This window comes from Electrophorus electricus, chromosome 2 (genome assembly GCF_041902795.1).
Source record: "Electrophorus electricus isolate QZ-2024a chromosome 2, ASM4190279v1, whole genome shotgun sequence".
NCBI classification, from domain to species: domain Eukaryota; kingdom Metazoa; phylum Chordata; class Actinopteri; order Gymnotiformes; family Gymnotidae; genus Electrophorus; species Electrophorus electricus.
Window position 1 is genome coordinate 23,742,337 of NC_137498.1, and position 17,950 is coordinate 23,760,286.

At 35.4% G+C, this 17,950-nt stretch overlaps 1 protein-coding gene across 3 annotated transcripts in view; it reads left to right on the forward strand.

Annotated features, from left to right (window-relative positions):
- Positions 1–473: 473 nt before the first annotated feature.
- The window catches only part of ezrb (ezrin b), a 29,003-nt gene continuing 11,526 nt past the window's right edge, over positions 474–17,950 (forward strand). Inside the window, exons 1-6 of one of the 3 annotated variants that reach the window (XM_026999972.3) lie at positions 474–607; positions 1,463–1,540; positions 12,608–12,691; positions 13,805–13,900; positions 15,107–15,381; positions 17,852–17,935. In XM_026999972.3, the coding sequence (XP_026855773.1) occupies positions 1,529–1,540; positions 12,608–12,691; positions 13,805–13,900; positions 15,107–15,381; positions 17,852–17,935 (551 nt within the window). In that variant the 5' untranslated portion in view covers positions 474–607; positions 1,463–1,528. The other 2 variants (XM_081696280.1, XM_081696285.1) reach the window with 2 other exon arrangements.

Genomic DNA, 17,950 nt, shown 5'->3' on the forward strand with positions numbered 1-17,950 from the left:
AGATTAATAGTTTGTCAAATGGTTTTCACTTTGAGTAAATAAATGTATGTTATGAACATCAGTGATATCTCCAAGTATATTTTATTCACTGTAGAAATTCAGAATTTAAGACTTGGCAAATTATTTCCTGATACCGGTCAACATGAATAAGATGACTACTGTCACCCGCTCCCCTCCTCATTACGAGCCTAATGTAGCTAGCAAATTGTTTTCTTAAAATGTTAAAGTGTAGGTAATTGACATAATAGGCTCATTCATTAGGTAGCATCCCTAATCATTCTAAACGCAACATAGTTTTAAAACATCAATATATCGCAATAGTTAACACAACATTAACATAAACGCAATTCGGCCTCTCGCGTCGTTGTGCTATGTGTTAAGAGCCCCTAGGAGTCGCTGTTGCAGGCATCGAGGGCTTTTACGTTACACCGGTGACAAACAGGAAGTCGTTCAACAATTCGCCGGCAACTCAGATGCAGCTCACAGCGCCGGAGTGGCCAGTTAGCCATATTGCGCCGTTGCATGACGATTCATCAGAGGGAGGGGAATTGTGCTGGTGCAGTCGGATTTATAGGAGTTTCCTCAAATTTCATCTCTTCCCGTTCAGGTAAGACATGTTCGAGAAGAAGATAATCCTTTGGCTTACCATGGTTTCAAGGGTTGAGGAAAGCTCCTGTACGGTTATCGCTACACTTCGTATTGCATTTATTTATCTATCTATCTATCTATTTATTTATTTAGTCCAGAGACGCGCAGACGCCGCCCCGCTCAAAGGAAAAATCTCTCTCAACAGGTGTTTCTCGGAATTTTAGTGGGATGTGGTTAGGGTAGTTGCATAGCAAAAAAAAAAAAAAAAGGATGATTGTTAAATAGGCTAGTTTAGGCTTCTCGTCACTGACAGAATCAGTTAGGTGATACATTACTTTATAAATTCTCCAAGCTGTGTCATTTTCAGAGTGGTAGGTTAGAACAATTCCAGATCAGGCGACGAGGAAGCAGGATTCATCACAAAGTGTTAATCTATAGCCTAATTAGTTTGCTTTACATGGGTTGTTGTATTGAATTTGTGACATATCTACAGTATACTGCCTCGATTCGTCCAAAATTTTGCCAGTATAAATAGATGGATTCATTACCCCAATTTCAGTGGAAAAAAATCGGATGTAGATTTGTATCCTGTAATAGATTTGTATCCTGTAAAACGACAGATTATTTCGTAGGTGGAAGCAACAGAAATAGAATTACACTCGGGTGAAGACTTAAGTCATTGCCGACTAATACCTTTTGTGCTACTTTGGGTGAGGCCAGTATAGAACAGTGTCTTTAATTTTAATAGTGATTCATAAGGTTAGACATGGACTGCGTCAATACCGATGTATTTTCCCACCGTCATTAAAGGAAGGGTGTCGCTGAGTCAGTATCACTGGGATAGGTGAAACTCGTTTCTCTTCTTTTGTTATAGGAGGCTCTCTGGAAAAGTCGTTTACCGGAATAACTCAGAACCTTTGCTTCTACAACAGCACTTAAAATGCCCAAACCTGTAAGTATGTGTTCAGTTATTCTGTAGATAAACATTGGGTATCGGTTTGTTGTCCACACGCTTATCATCTCCCTAACGATTCGCTGATTTTTAGTTGGTTTCACCTGACATAGCTTGAATGACTAGGTTTTGACAGCCGAACACACAACCAATCAGTAAACTCATGACATGCTAAAAGTCGGCTAGGTCGAGGTAAATTGGAACGGACCAAGACAATACACTGTATAATTTTTATATGTGGCATACAAAGTCAGTTATAACCAGAAATATCTGAAGTTTGTTATTAACAATTGTTATTGTTGTTTCCTGCACAATAATGTAATATGAGCTGTCTTCCACGACAGAAAGTCCATGTTTGACTTTGTCTTGGACATATTTCAGCTAAGAACATAATCAGTGATCACTCATTACCTGTACCCAAAGACGTATAGAAAGGCAAAGATTTATGTAACCTAATGTTTTGAGTTTACTGTGTGAATATCCTCTGCTTGTTAGGTCTAACAAATATCTTATACAGTTCAAATAAGTGAGGCTGATTCATTTCAAATGGTGCGGTACTGAAATACCAAGGGCCTGACCATGAAAACCCTGCATTGTTGGTTTGCTGACAGCCCCAGGGTTGTAAGGAACATTTTTGTGTCAGCCTACAATCACCACTGTTAGAAACACCTGTATTAAGTACACCTGTCTTATAGGTGCATTTTATTAATGTACAACTACTGTAGAGCATCTCTTGGCATGCACAGTTTCTCTTTTCCATTTATTACTGGTCAGTGCTGATATTCGGGCGGCAGACTGCCAACACTGAAATAACGTGTGGTAGTGTCATGGTTGTGGATTGAGGTGTGTCATGTTTTATTAAGCACAGCAGTGTGCTGGAAGGTTTAGTCATGTAGTGAGTTGTGGTCTAGAATCCAAAAATATCCAATTATCAGCAGATCTGTACTGGAAAGCTGAGCACTGTTAAAGGGTTATTAATTGATTGTTAGTCTAGGTGCCTGCTAGTCAAAGTGTGAAAACATTGCTGGCATTTTATGTGTTTATTCTCAGTAGGTTCTGAATTGACTTGTGAATACCTGTGTTTAGTTCCTTATGAATGAAGTATGCTATGTTACCTTCATGTCAGTGCACTGGTTTCACTCGGAATTACTCATTCTGAAAGTGAATCACAAAGTGAGATTTCACTACAACATGCCTCCCTCTGAGGCTTTAATAACTTTTCTCTTGGTCTTTCATATAAACTGTCTGTGTGCTGGAACCAGTCCTAGTACATGAAATACCACATGTAAAAACTTGTCATTTACATATCTTGCTTCATTTTCTTCATTTTCTTCATTCCTTCATTCTTGAGGCTTGACAATACTTTATTTATTTATTTATTTATATATATATATATATATATATATATATATATATATATATATATATATATATATATATATATATAAAAATTATATATATATATTAAATATATATATATATAAATATATATATATATATATATATATATATATATATATATATATAAAATATATAAACATTATATATATATATATATATATATATATATATATATATATATATATATATATATATATATATATATATATATATAAACATCCATGAGTAAACTGTGTCTCCTGTGCAATGCAGGTACAAATGATTGTTGTGCTGTAGTCTATGGGACATGTCCATTCATGCGAGGGCCTAAAAAGCTGCTGCATGTAATATTTGACATGAAATGTTTTTTCTTTGTTGGTTATCTCTAACATTGCTCTTGAAATATGACTTTGTGTGTAATTGGTGTATTTTATTTTGAAATGCATGCCATGCTTAGCGTATATACACCCTCAGTATGTGCTAATCCTTGCCCTTTCTGTGTTTTTGAAAAATGCATGGTATGGGGTGTTTAGCCAGCACACAGATTAGCAGTATGCTAAGCATTGATAGCAAGCATAGACCCAGCAGTAATGATCAATTACAAAGTAACATTGTGACAGGTAGGTCTTTTGAAGTGGAAAGTTTTTCTACACCAGAAACACCACCCCCAATTATAATGGGCTGAAGGACTGTTTTATGTGGTGACTGCATTATAAGTTGACAATTGAAAGGTTACAGCCCGTTTACAGGCAATAAAGGGAAAAATTCTCACTGTTTCAACATGGATTCAGGGTGTGGCTACAGATTCAGTTCCACAGACGCTCATGGGGAGTACAAACCATGATTTGACCAGTAAAAAGATGACTTGTTTTTACCAGAATACGCAATCAAGCTTGTACTTAAAACTACAATATTTAAAGTGAATTTTTCACTTTGATCATATGGCCTGATGAGATGTGGTAACCCACATAGCAATAAATTATATTAGTGTTGTAAATGTGGCTATTTTCTTGTAGCTGCTGTTTCATAACCTAAGTGATCTCTAATGGAAAAGATAGAAAATCTTAATTTTGAAAAAGAAAATGCGAAAGAAAAAAAACTGGTTTTGAGTCATGTAGAGTTACCCCATAGTTATTTAAATTTTTTGAGAGCACAAACTGGTTCAGAAATGAACATCCTGTTCTCATTTGTTTGACTCAGCTCTTCGTGGGTTTGCACTCATGAATACAGTTATTTAAATACAGTGGGCATCAGAAAGAGAAACTGCTGATATTTTCACTGTTAATATCAAAACAAGTTCTCTGTGGGTGGTTGGAAACTGAAATATTGCCAGGCCAGTGCATTGACACCTTTCTTTTGCTTGTTCACTTTTCATGCTCTACCAGAGAGTAGGTCACATGTACCAGGTGTTCTTGGCTTAATTTGCAAATACTCCAGAAGACACCGCCAGACTGAAAATCCATGTTAGAATCTTTTGTTTGTGGTTAATTAAACATAATGTTTGTGTAGCCTAACCTGTAAACATAGTTCTGACTGTATTTATGGTTAAAAGGAGATTGAAGCCATAAACAAAATGTGACCGAAAGCAACAGAATGATAATTTTGCTTAATATCACTAATTATAAATTATTGCTACTAATTAGTAGTAATAATTTATATTTTAAAATATAATTTATTGGCCCAAGACTAGTGTATGCTTTTGGCAACCACCACTTGAATATCTGTTGTCACCTTAAGTCATACCATCTAAATGGGGCTAAACATTATAACCTCAACATCACCATACATCGCAATATAGGATAAAATGATTACTTTTTTTTCTGATACAGTAAACATTGTGCACTGCCCAATTTTTCTTTCTAAATATACTTTGTACTCCTGGACATTTTTAATCCTTTTTTCTATGCTTTATTTAATTTATATATATATATATATATATATATATTATTTTATATATATATATATATATTATATATATTTTTTATATATATATATATATATTATATATATTTTTTATATATTTTATATTATATATATTTTTATATATATATATATATATATATATATATATATATATATATATATATATATATATATATATATATATAATTAGCTTTTTTTTATATTAACATTATGATCCTCACTGATGATGAAATTGACTTAATTAGCTTATGCCACCTGCCCATTATTCTGTCTAAAACTCTGTTGTATTTTATGACTTGGTATTTCCCATTCATTCATGGTAGGATTTAATGTTAAATCTGTTAAGTCTGAGTTTACTTAAGGTGGCCATGGTTGTATGCTGATTTTAAAGTAATTAGTTTGCTTAAGATAAGATGTACAGGCTTGTAATGCACTAATCAAACTCTGATGATTAGTTCATTTCCTTAAGATCTGATGTATTAATTCTATCCAAGTCAGGTAATCTGTAGATAAAGATACCTTAAAAGACAATAGGTGTCAGCCAAGGTGCTTTAATGCAAAATCTACATATTTACACCTTTATAGATACTGATAATAAGATTAAAAAGACATGATATAAAATAAGCAAAGCAATGAAAAACCAAAGCATCAGATAACAAGAATGGTATAACAAAAACACAGTGACTAAATGACCGTAATAAGGCCTAAACACTGGGTAAAATAGGTTTTTTAATTTAACTTCAAATCACTTCTGTGGAGGATGTCTTTTAAAGAAGGCTAAACTATTCCATACTATACAGCAGCAAACCCCTCTCCCCATTACATTTGAATCTTAGTTTGAAACCTTGGGAGTGAATAAAGGTCTAGAGAATCTTAAGGCTCTGAAGGAGAAAGGGGACAAAGGATATCAGTGCTGTGACTTGGTGCCATGTAAAGCTTTAAAAACCATTGTCACATTTTCATCACATCACACTGATGCAATTTTGAACACAGTAATTCTAGAAGCACTATCAAAACCATCAAAAAGTCAAACTCAAGCCAAAAATATAACCAGATTTGGGCTATTTTTTTGTACTGTATTTATGCTGTATAAAAACTAGTAATTGCTTGAGGATTTCAACTGGAGGATAGGCTAGTGGATGCACACAGTGCCTATGTGTGTGGCTTTGCATCAAAGTTAAAAAAAAAAAAAGGTTTTTTGATATGAAACAGAAATTTCTGCTATTAAAACTCCACAAAATAAGAATAATCTTTATAAACCTTGTTATAATACAAATGAATACCTTACAAAAAAAAGAGAGTAGAAATGTAAAAGATGTTTAAGGATATACAGTGCCTGGCCAAAAAAAGGTCACACACTAATATTTCGTTGGACTGCCTTTAGCTTTGATTACGGCATGCATTCACTGTGACATTGTTTACACAAGCTTCTGCAACGTCACAGCATTTATTTCTGTCCAGAGTTGCATTAATTTTTCCCCAAGATCTTGTATTGGTAATGGGAGATTTGGAGCACTGCGCAAAGTCTTCTCTAGCACATCCCAAATATTCTCAATGGGGTTCAGGTCTGGACTCTGTGGTGGCCAATCCATGTGTGAAAATGATGTCTCATGCTTCCTGAATCAATCTTTCACAATTTGAGCCCGATGAATCCTGGCGTTGTCATCTTGGAATATGCCCGTGCCATCAGGGAAGAATAAATCCATTGATGGAATAACCTGGTCGTTCAGTATATTCAGGTAGTCAGCTGACCTCATTCTTTGGGCACATAACGTTGCTGAACCTAGACCTGACCAACTGCAGCAACCCCAGATCATAGCATTGCCCCCACAGGCTTGTACGGTAGGCACTAGGCATGATGGGTGCATCACTTCAGCCGCCTCTCTTCTTACCCTGATGCGCCCATCACTCTGGAACAGGGTAAATCTGGACTCATCAGACCACATGACCTTCTTCCATTGAACCAGAGTCCAATCTTTATGCTCCATAGCAAATTGAAGCTGTTTTTGCTGGTTAGCCTCACAGAGAAGTGGTTTTCTTAAGGCTACACAGCTGTTTAGTCCAAATCCCTTAAGTTCCCTTCGCATTATGTGTGTGGAAATGCTCTTACTTTCACTATTAAACATATCCCTGAGTTCCACTGTTGTTTTTCTGCGATTTAATTTCACCACATATTTAAGTGATCGTCAATCACGATCATTCAAGATTTTTTCCGACCACATTCCTTCCTCGAAGATGATGTTTCCCCACTGTCCTTCCACTTTTTAATAATGCGTTGGACAGTTCTTAAGCCAATTTTAGTAGTTTCAGCAATCTCCTTAGATGTTTTCTCTGCTTGATGCATGCCAATAATTTGACCCTTCTGAAACAGATTAACATCTTTTCCATGACCACAGGATGTGTCTTTCGACATGGTTGTTTAACAAATGAGAAGCTACTCACTGCATCAGTTAGGGTTAAATAACTTGTTGCCAGCTGAAACAAAATCACCCATGTAGCAATTATCCAATGGGAGGCTCTTACCTATTTGCTTAGTTAAATCCAGGTGGTGACTTTTTTTTTTTTGGACAGGCAGTGTATTCACAACCTGCAGCTTTTTTGATTGAATGTGCAGTCAATGTAAAAGCTAGCTGGGTTTGGGGTATTCTTCAGCTGGGATTTCTGCGTAGGCCATGTGTTGGTGAAATGGGAATTGCCACTGGAAGTTATCAGGGCTGCTATGCATGCGTGATGCTTTGCAAATTTCAGTCTGCCTTTATTTACACTTGACTCACCCTGGCCTTCACTGAGCCTCAGCAGTAGTGTTCATGTTCTCATGCCTCGTGTCTAAGATTCTTAGACTTAGTATCAGTTTACCACCCCACCCTACATCTAAGGCTAATGCTTCACTTACCAGTGTCACGCACCTTTCTTTTAGTTTCTAGGTGCATCTGAATTTCAGACATTCGTCAACATATTGATGATGAATAATCTATATTTAATGGCTTATTTACATATAATTTACATTATTGTTTGTAGGCTATGACTGAGCCATGCCTGCAAACAACATAAAGCTAGCATAATGATTGCTAAATAAAGCTGCACATAAACTCAGTCTAACCTTGCTCCACTATTTTAAATGGTGTTCAATATATATGACATAATTACATGTTCATTCTTATGCTGTTTTTTCCTTCTTGATGTGTTTTTACACACATTGATATTTCATATGTACTGGAACTAAGCCAATGAACAAATAAATAGGTCAGCATTTTAGCCATGTTTACATGCCCACAATAAGTTTATAGACTGTCTAAGGAAGTAGGCCAAACCAAGATGTTTACAAATTGCCTAAGAATGTGATCCATTGAGTCTAATTTATGTAGGGTCACATCGAGCAACTGTGCTGCCTCACTTGAATGAACTCTTCCACATACGCAGCCTTCACTGTCACATGTGAAATCACAGTTACGGTCTCACCTTGTGCACCAAACATTGTCAATGTTTGCGTATCCATACTAACTTTGCTCCCCTTGTTTTCTTTTCAGATAAGGCCTCACTTCCATGAGAAGTTTATTCTTTCTGCAGGCTATGCAAAAAATTGAAGTCAGGAGTCTGAGTGAAAATGTGAAGAGAAACATTTTAAGTTGAAGAAATGTTCTGATCTCAACACTGTGTAGTAGTGGCAGTTTATTCTGGAGGATGAAATTAATCACTAATCTAGTTTAATAAATTAATTTACTCTGCATCAACACAGAGAACACAATATCATCCAGTCAAAATACACCAAACAATAGTCCTCTGATGGTTAAGTGGACAGTCTTGATGAAATGAATACCCCTTTTGTAAAGCTTAAGACTTTACCATTGTGCTGCTATACTTTCCTCAGCTGTGGTCATTGTGTCAGTTTTGTAAATATTGCAGATTTATCGAGCACTGCAAGATGTCCACCCTTCCCCCAATTGAGGGGGTCAAAGAGAGCAATATTAATTAGCATACAGAATCTATTCTCACACAATTGCCTTTTCTTCTCATTGTAGAAAATAACATGGTACATACTATACAAAAGATGGATTAATGTTTGCAGTTTTTTGTGGCATTCAACACTGTTTTTCTAAGTTGTGATATGTTAAATTTAAACAAAATTAAAGGGTGCCATATGTAGGTATATAACACAAGGATATAGTACTGTATAAGTACTGTTATATAAGTGCTGTTAACTAGTACTGTATAAGAACAAATTAATTTTACAAGTTGACCCTGAAATTTGTATAAGGAAATGTTAATCAAGTCGGCTCACAGAATCAAATCATAATATATTTTTAAAGCTTTGGTCGCTTTGTAAATGTAAACCATAGCTTTGAGTAACTGATTGTGGCCAAAGATTTTAGTACAAAACTGTAGAAGGGGAAAAGAATTAGAAGGCTGGGTGTGTGTGTGTAGTAGTCCTGAAGAACAGGGAGGAAACCATAACTCATTAACGAGAATGGTAGTGGCAATGAGGGAGTATATAAGCTAGGAGGGAAGAGGTTGTAGTGTGGCCTTTCATCTAAAGTTATTGTCGCTTAGTTTTGCAAATAAAGAGCACTTGTAGTAATCAATTGTGGTCTGAGCTTGAATCCAAAACTGAAGAATAAAGGATGTACTTTGTAGGTTGTACGCTATCAGGTTCTACTTTTTGCTAAAAGGAAAACAACTTAATAATAATAATAATAATAATGTTATTATTATTATTATTATTATTCCTATGATCTGTTGTTACTACCCAAATAGAACATCGCTGCATCTGACAAAATGCAAATGGAATCCAGGAGTACCAGAATGTCATGTGGACACTGCCAACTATGGACTGACTACAATTAGCCACTGTTGGTTTGGTTTGTTTGTTGTTTATCCAAAAAGCAAGCATGGATCTCCTGCTTGTGATAAGAATATGGGTGATTTTATTATCTGTTATTATTATACAGCATTAATATAATGAATATAACAATATTAAATAGTTATGGAAATATAAGAACATGTGTAGGCTATGTTTAATGCAAACAACCTATCGTTATTAATTATGGCTTAAGGTTAACAGCACTGGTGTGCAGGCTGCAATGATGCACTGTACTGGAAGACAATGACAGAATGAATCATCATATAACACTACTTTTTAGTGGTTAAGAGATCTTCCAGAACAGGAGACAGTCAGCATTTACATCACCAGATGTCCAAGTGTGGGTCAGAAACATGAGGAACTGTACACGATCCATGCCTACAGGCTAAAGAAATTAAAAGCTCTGCATGGCTGCCAAGCTGAACAAAACCAGTTTCTAAATACCAGCCCTCATCTGGGTGGGTTAACAAAAACAAGACCCCGCTGGTCTCAACATGGAAGCTCCTGTCAGGAATGCTAGCCACCAAGCTCCATGAGCACTGCTCAGAAGGAGACTGGTAACATCATCAACTTCTGACACACAACTCAATGCCACATAAGTGGATGCTCAAATACTTAGTGCTGTATAAGGTTAATAAGACCATAGGGTCTTCATCCAATATGCAGTGGAACACTGAAGGACATTAGAAGACAACTCTAACAATTGCACAGGTGGCCATAAAGTCTGGTTAATATATCATGTCCTCTCTGTCAGATCATTAATAAGAGTGGTTAGTGGTACAAATTCGGGAGCAGAACTACCATTATCTGCCTCCTGTACATGGATAACAATGAGCTGGTTGCCACCCAAGAGCCAACATTCAAAGTCTGTAAATGAATCAAAAGACTAAAATATGGGGAGGAGAAATGGGCCTACAGCAGTCCAGGGCAAGACATGAGTTCAAGTATTGGACCCCAAGTGTGACCTGATGATGGAGTGCCTCAGTCAGATGCAGGATTTGGTCACCACTGAAGCGGAGGAAGTGCCATGGCAGCATAAACCCCTCCATGGAATGTACCACCGACAAATAGCAGAGGTGACTGACACCACACAATCATACCAATGGTTGGAAAAACGCACAATTGAAGAACAGCTCAGAAGTACTAATCATGATGGATCTGCTTTGATCAACTTACTGCTTGATTTTATCCCAAGATACAGACTTGTGCAAAGGAGCCTCTGAAAAAATTAAGCACATAATAGCAGGGTAGAAGAAGTTTGTAGGGAAAACTGAGAGAGACAACCAATTGACAGGTATCATAAACATGAACAAATAGGCATATGACCTCGATACCCCTAAATCCAAATGGTTGGAACCACAGAAAGAGGTGCAGAACAATAAGGCTCAGATCCTGTAGGACCTCCAGATCCACACAGATAAACAAGCAGTGGTGAACCAACCAGATATTGTGATGGTGGCCAAGGTACAGAAAACAGCACTAGTAATTAGATATGATAGTTCCAAGTGATGCAAATGTCCAAAGGAAGCAATATGAGAATCTGGAAAAAATTCCAGGGGCTGGAAGAAAAAATGGAGAGACTGTGAAAGGTTAACACCAAGGTTGTCCCAGTGATGATGGGAGCACTTGGGATGTGACACCTAAGATGGAGGAGTGGCTCAAATAGATCCCAGAAATTACATCAATCATCAATGCCATCCTAGGACGTGCAACTTCTTGGCCTCGGGTAGAAGGCCTGAGTGTGAGAAAAAGACATATGACCACTCACTGTAAGGGTGAGAGGAGAATTGTTGTTTATTTTTGATATATTAGCAACTACCAAGTGATTTACTTCAGCCCTCAGAAAATATGCCATAAAGTTTCATTTATCTCATTGTCTGCTTCTGTACTGTACAGTATTATGTCTAAGGCATTGTCTTAATCATAAAATGTGACTTCTTTGAAGTGATGCTTCTTTCTGGACACTCATGAGCTTGCCTCTCTCTCTGTTAAAAAAGAAAACATATTCCTTCTGAAATGGTTAAACTCTCTTTTTATTGAGTTCTCTTTTTTCATAAACATGGGAAAATCCTTGAAGTGTGAATATGAGCAATCCCACTTGCTCTGTAAACATTTAGGAAATCTGTAAGTAAATCTTTACTTCAGTAAGTGTATTTGTGAACACGCACATGCATTTCTAAGTTGGAAGAGTGCAAAACGAGCAAGGGTCCATCAGAATGCAAACTGGCACAGCTGAATGGGAGTCTTTGATTTACTGTGTAAATGAGCCATCATAACCCAAGCCCCTCTTCCATTTTGACAGCTGGGAACTACAGGATATTGCATCTCTCACAGAGATTAACATAATTTCACTTTTCATTCTCATGCATAGATGTTTCATTGAACTGTGGAGTGCATCAGGTTCACCACTTGTAGTGTTGGTTTGAGAACTTCAGTTAGTGTGTGAGTTCAGCCTATGAGGCAGTTGCAGCAATCCTTAGAGCCTATAGAGCCCATAGCCAGACAGTCTGTCAGTTGGTATCATGCACTCTGTAATAGTACCAGCTGATGGTCACAGCAGCTCTGAGATGACAGATCAGTGACAGAATGTGGGCTGGGCTCAAACATGTATTAAAACCAGGAGTCAGCAGTCCACTGGTGTTTGTTCAGTGTTTGTACCTAATCAAGATCTGGAGCTATCAGGAAGTTTGTATGAATGCAGTGTCTTGCCTTATTTGAATAATTTGTCTTACATAAATAGTCATTTCACATTTTAAAACCAGTCTTGATTGTGTGTGACGGGGGGGCATGAAATATACACATACATACATAAACAGACTTTGCCAGTTTATGGTTAAGAATCCAAATTTAACAATTACATTTAACAATTAATAGGTTCAATTACCTATTTCTGTTCATTCTTTTAGGTAAATGTCCGTGTCACTACCATGGATGCTGAGCTGGAATTTGCCATCCAGCCCAGCACAACTGGCAAACAACTTTTTGACCAGGTCTGTTGATCTGCAGATACTATAAACAAGATTTTAAAGGCGCTAAATGTAATATTTATTGCTATTTCTCTATCTGCATCACTTGAATGGCTGTATCCTGATGCATGTTTGTCACAGCTTCTCATCTTCCTTCCTAATGTAAAATATTGTATTTATCCTTGTGAGAAAGTAACAAAATTTGCTCGATTTATATAATAAACTAGGTAAGTTATATAAACTTAAATGATTATGAAATGACTTGATATCATTTTTATAGCTAATGTACTAATATAGAATATTTTTGTCTTTGTCAAAATTTGGGTTACTCCTAATGTTTTCACAAAGACCAGATTGGTTTTGATTGAGCCAATTCAAAAAACAAAACAAATATTGATCATTTCAGATCCTTTATTGACATGCATTTTATTAACTATTATGAATTTACATGCTGATTAACACATTTATCACATTTGCGAGCTTTCATTGGCATATTTTTTTTAACTCTGACTTATTTTAAATAATTATTTTAAACTCTAATTTCTTTTAATTAAATTAAAGGAGGATGTGGGCAGAGACTAGCCTAATTTGATACATAGGTGTAGTGTTTTTAAAGTGACTGTCATGAATGTTCCATTAGTGAAAATTCAAGATTCATAAAATTCAAGGGATTCCCAAAATCCTCAGCCCTGTAAGATATATATATATAATATTAACCATTTAACCTTTTTTAAAAATGTTTTTATTATTAGAATATTTTAAAGAAAGCTTCTTTATAAGCTTCTTTTCCTCTTGGAAAAATGAGTATGGTTAAAAATAAATTACCCAAAACATAATGACTAGAGGAATAAAATGTATGTAATAAGAATTGCATTTAAAATGTTAATCTTTCCAGTGAATTCCTTTTAAATATATAATAAGTTCCATGTTTTCTAATCTCAATTGGAACTTCTTTCCAAACAATGTTTTACAAGGTATATGCAATATTCTCTTGTGAGCTGAAACAAAATGTTATATTGATATGTTTACATATGCCCAGTGTCTTCCTTGTATTCCTTCAAAATCTAAAGGTTATCTAAAATGTTAACTTTTTTTGTTGTAATTTGACTAAGTTATGCTTTTTTATTTTCATAACAGGTAGTTAAAACCGTTGGTTTGCGTGAGGTGTGGTTCTTTGGACTTCAGTACATGGACAGCAAAGGTTATCTTACTTGGCTTAAACTTGATAAGAAGGTAATTATGCATTTCCAATTAATATAATTATCTTAAATGTCTTTTTTTATAACTAGGCCTGTCAGTTATAAAATTTTAGTTCTCAACTAAATTTAAATGAATGATTAACCCTTTCCAGTCAATGCAAACATTCAATTTTTGGCAATGGATGGAACAGCAAAAAAGTTTGAATATTGTACATTTTAAAGACAATATATTCATACCATTTTAACCAACCAGAATCAATTATTTGAATAATATAAAAATATGATATAAAACTCAGTAGATTTATTTAAATCCAATTTTAACCCATATTTGATCAAAGTTTAAAAAGTAACTTAAAACAATTGTCCAAATATGTATTCTGTTCATTTTTGATCGCTTATGAACAATTCACAATTTTGTGAGTTACTTAGCAAAAAATAATAAGGAACATGTATCTCTCTCAAAAGTCAATGTAGTGATGAGTTTGATTTTTCTGTATTTAGTGACATGTTAGAATGTTGGTCATTCCAATTTCCTATTCCCAATGTTCTAATAAGGCATAAAGCCATGAAATTGCACTTAGATAACAAATTAGATAGATCATTAAAAAAACTTGTATTTATTATCTATTACAAAGCAAATTTCTATTTTTGGCCCATCCATCTTTGTACATGTACATTTTAAAACATTGAGGATTGAGGTGGATGATGCAAATCTTGAGCAGTCAGTAACTTTTAACACTGTTCAGCACAATGACTTGAACAGGCCTGCTCTGTCTTGCCTTAATTTTACAAGGACATATACGCAATCATTTAAAATTATATGATTTAAAAACAATAATAATTATAGCCACACCTAACAGCTAAAAGAAATCACATCCCGCTGTTGCTGTGAGTGGAAGAGTTCAAACTCTTCACTGCCCTCCAAACTTTTCACCCGCAATGCTATGCTTATGGTGAACAGTAAAGACTAAATAGCTCTGTGTGCTCAAACTGAGTTGAAACAATTCAATTATTTGAACATACTTATGTAAGAACCATGACTTTCACTTTGATCCAGTTGTTTAAGTTAAATTGTCATTTACTGAAATTCATACCCTTACATTTTAAAGGCCTTTTTAAAAACCTTTTAAAAAATAAAGAAGCATTATGTGTGTTAACATTCCAGTAGTAGTATATAACAACACTGCAACACTATTCAAGTTATTCTTGCAGAGTGGCACAAACTTTGTCTTCTTTTTAGGTCACCACTCAGGATGTAAAGAAGGAGAACCCACTTCAATTCAAGTTCCGTGCTAAATTCTTCCCAGAGGATGTTTCAGAGGAGCTGATACAGGAGATCACCAAGAAGCTCTTCTTCCTGCAGGCAAAGGAAGGTATCCTCAGTGACGAGATCTACTGCCCTCCAGAGACAGCTGTGCTTCTTGCCTCTTACTCAGTGCAAGCCAAATTTGGTGACTTCAACAAAGTGGTACACCAGCCTGGATACCTCAGTTCTGAGCGCCTCTTGCCTCAAAGGTAAATGATATGTATTTTTATATATACATTCATAGAATAATAAATGCCCTGTGCTTCAACTGTCTTGCATGCGTTACACTTTCGTTTGAATCATCTTTCCTGTGAACCTCATGCACATATAATGCAGGTTTAATGATGATTTAAAAAAAAACAAAAAACAATTCCTCTAAAGGTCACTGCTGTCATTTTGTAATAACAAAGTATATCATCAATAAATCTGTAAAATTAACTTGGACAGTTTTTTGTATGTTGAATACGTGTATACCATAATTGTTATTCAAAACTCAGTAATAAGGCGAATAATTCAGAGTATACACACAAGTAAGCACACTTATGCACATTTTTCACCAAAATGAACCAAATCCCCTAACTGCTGCCTTTAGATTGTTCTCCCCATTTCACATTTGGTTTAAGATCTAATTAAACACTATAATACTCTCTGTTTCTGGAGCAGTAAAATGGGCCACACGTTCTTATGTACAATAAATTAATTTTGGCCTGAAATGAAGGCTCATACCAAAGTAGTGGCTAACTGAGAGCAGTGGATTTAATGCTTTTGCCTTAATGTATTAATTTGTTCAAGCCTGCAATGGCTTCTTATAAAATGAACCAATTATATTTTACCACCGAAGTAGTTTTAACAGTTGTTTCTGCCAAAAATGTGGAAAGATCAAAGAAACATTATGCATATATTATACTATGAGCCTGTCAAGACATTCACAAAATGAATCAAAATTGAATATAATTCTGAATTATTTTAAAATAATTTAATTGATCTTCATTAAGGTTATTATTAAAATTACGATTATAATTAAAATAAGTCATATTAATACAAAATCCAAGTCCAAATATATTTGTTCCCAAGCTCAGTTTAGATATTTCTAGAAAAAAAAGTTACCTTCCAAATCTACTCATCACTAATAATATCCTAAGATCATACCTGAATCTATGTCCTTATGTTTACATGGTTGTTTCTCATAACCTGATTAGTATATGTCATCTTTGTCCTTCTTGACCCATGGACAGTATGGGGGTAGTTGCCTAGAAAAATCAATATATAGACATATAATTACTCAATATTTGCCTAAAAAAGTCTCACTACTCATAAACCTTTCCAGAGTCCATAAAAATCTGTGAAACGTAGTAAGATCTTTTATTTTTGGATGGACTGGATTGGAGCACATGTCATATGAAAGACATTTTAGTTTAGACAGAGGTTTTGTAGAGAATGGGGTGAATATAAAACTTGTATGGCGGAAAAGAAGTATTAAGCATGCATTAAATAGGGAGAGAAAGGAAAAACCAATAGCCCACACCAACAAAGGAGCAAGTGTGATGCAAAAGAATATTTAAATTGTTGGGGTATTTGTGAACTGCCTATTGTCAGTGTGTCTGCCAGTGAATCTAACAATACCCCACAATGATACTGTTTTGTGTTGTGCTTCAAAACCTTTACCAGCAGGTAATAACCTGCATGGATTTGAAAAGGTGTTGGAAATTCATTTGAGATTTTAGACCATGTCAAAGGGTAGGCATTTTGAAGTATCCCCGATAGCTTATTTCACTTCACTATCATTTATATTAACACTGAGCTACAGCCTGAGTACAATATAGCTGGGCCTTCTTTTGTTCCTAAACCCTCTCCAAATTAGGCTTTATAGGGTAGTACAAGTACATTGTATTTTAGTGATGCTACTTTCATGTTTGAAGTCTGATTGAGACTATTTGGTTTGCTGTCTTTAATTATTAAAGATATTCAGTGTGCAATGTGATGCACCCTTCTCCCAATCCTGAAATATGACATAATAAAGTTCTTGATAAACTTGAAAAGATCTGATAATACAATGATGATGATGATGATGGCTGAAGTGGGGGAGTGAACTGACTGCTTGGCTAACCATTATATGTTCATCACAAAAAAAAAGCATTCTTTTCTCCATCAGACCAATGAAATCACTATGTAGGCAGGAGGGTGAATGCCCAAACCAAACCATCGTGCTCTGTCTATCACTCACTTCATTCAGTCTCAAGCATCTCTGTATTTATGCCTTGTTTGGAAGTTGTTTAAACATTTTGTAAACTGTTATCTTTGATTACAGTAGAGTAATCAAAAAGTAATGTACAGTATATTGTATATGTAATGCCTCCTACACATATTTTTGAGAATGGATTGAAGCCCACTCGGTAGTGCATGGTGCTAGTAACTTCAGGGTCTTGGGTTCGATTCCCAGGTAGCACACACACTGTCATACTGATAAATAAATATGTACGTGGCTCTGGCATCTGCCAAATGCCATAAACCTAAACAAAAAATAGATTGATAGTTGGGTCACATTCACTGTGAAAAACATTGACAATCAAGCCGTAAATGCATATAAAAAAAAAAAAAAAGAAATTTAAAAAAAAAGGAAAATCAGAATTGGAATAATATAGGTTTTTTCCTTACTTGTGTTCACACTTTCATTTCCAGAGTCCTAGAGCAGCACAATCTATCCAGAGAACAGTGGGAGGAGAGGATCCGCGTGTGGCATGAGGAGCACACTGGCATGCTGAAGTAAGTCAGTTTTGT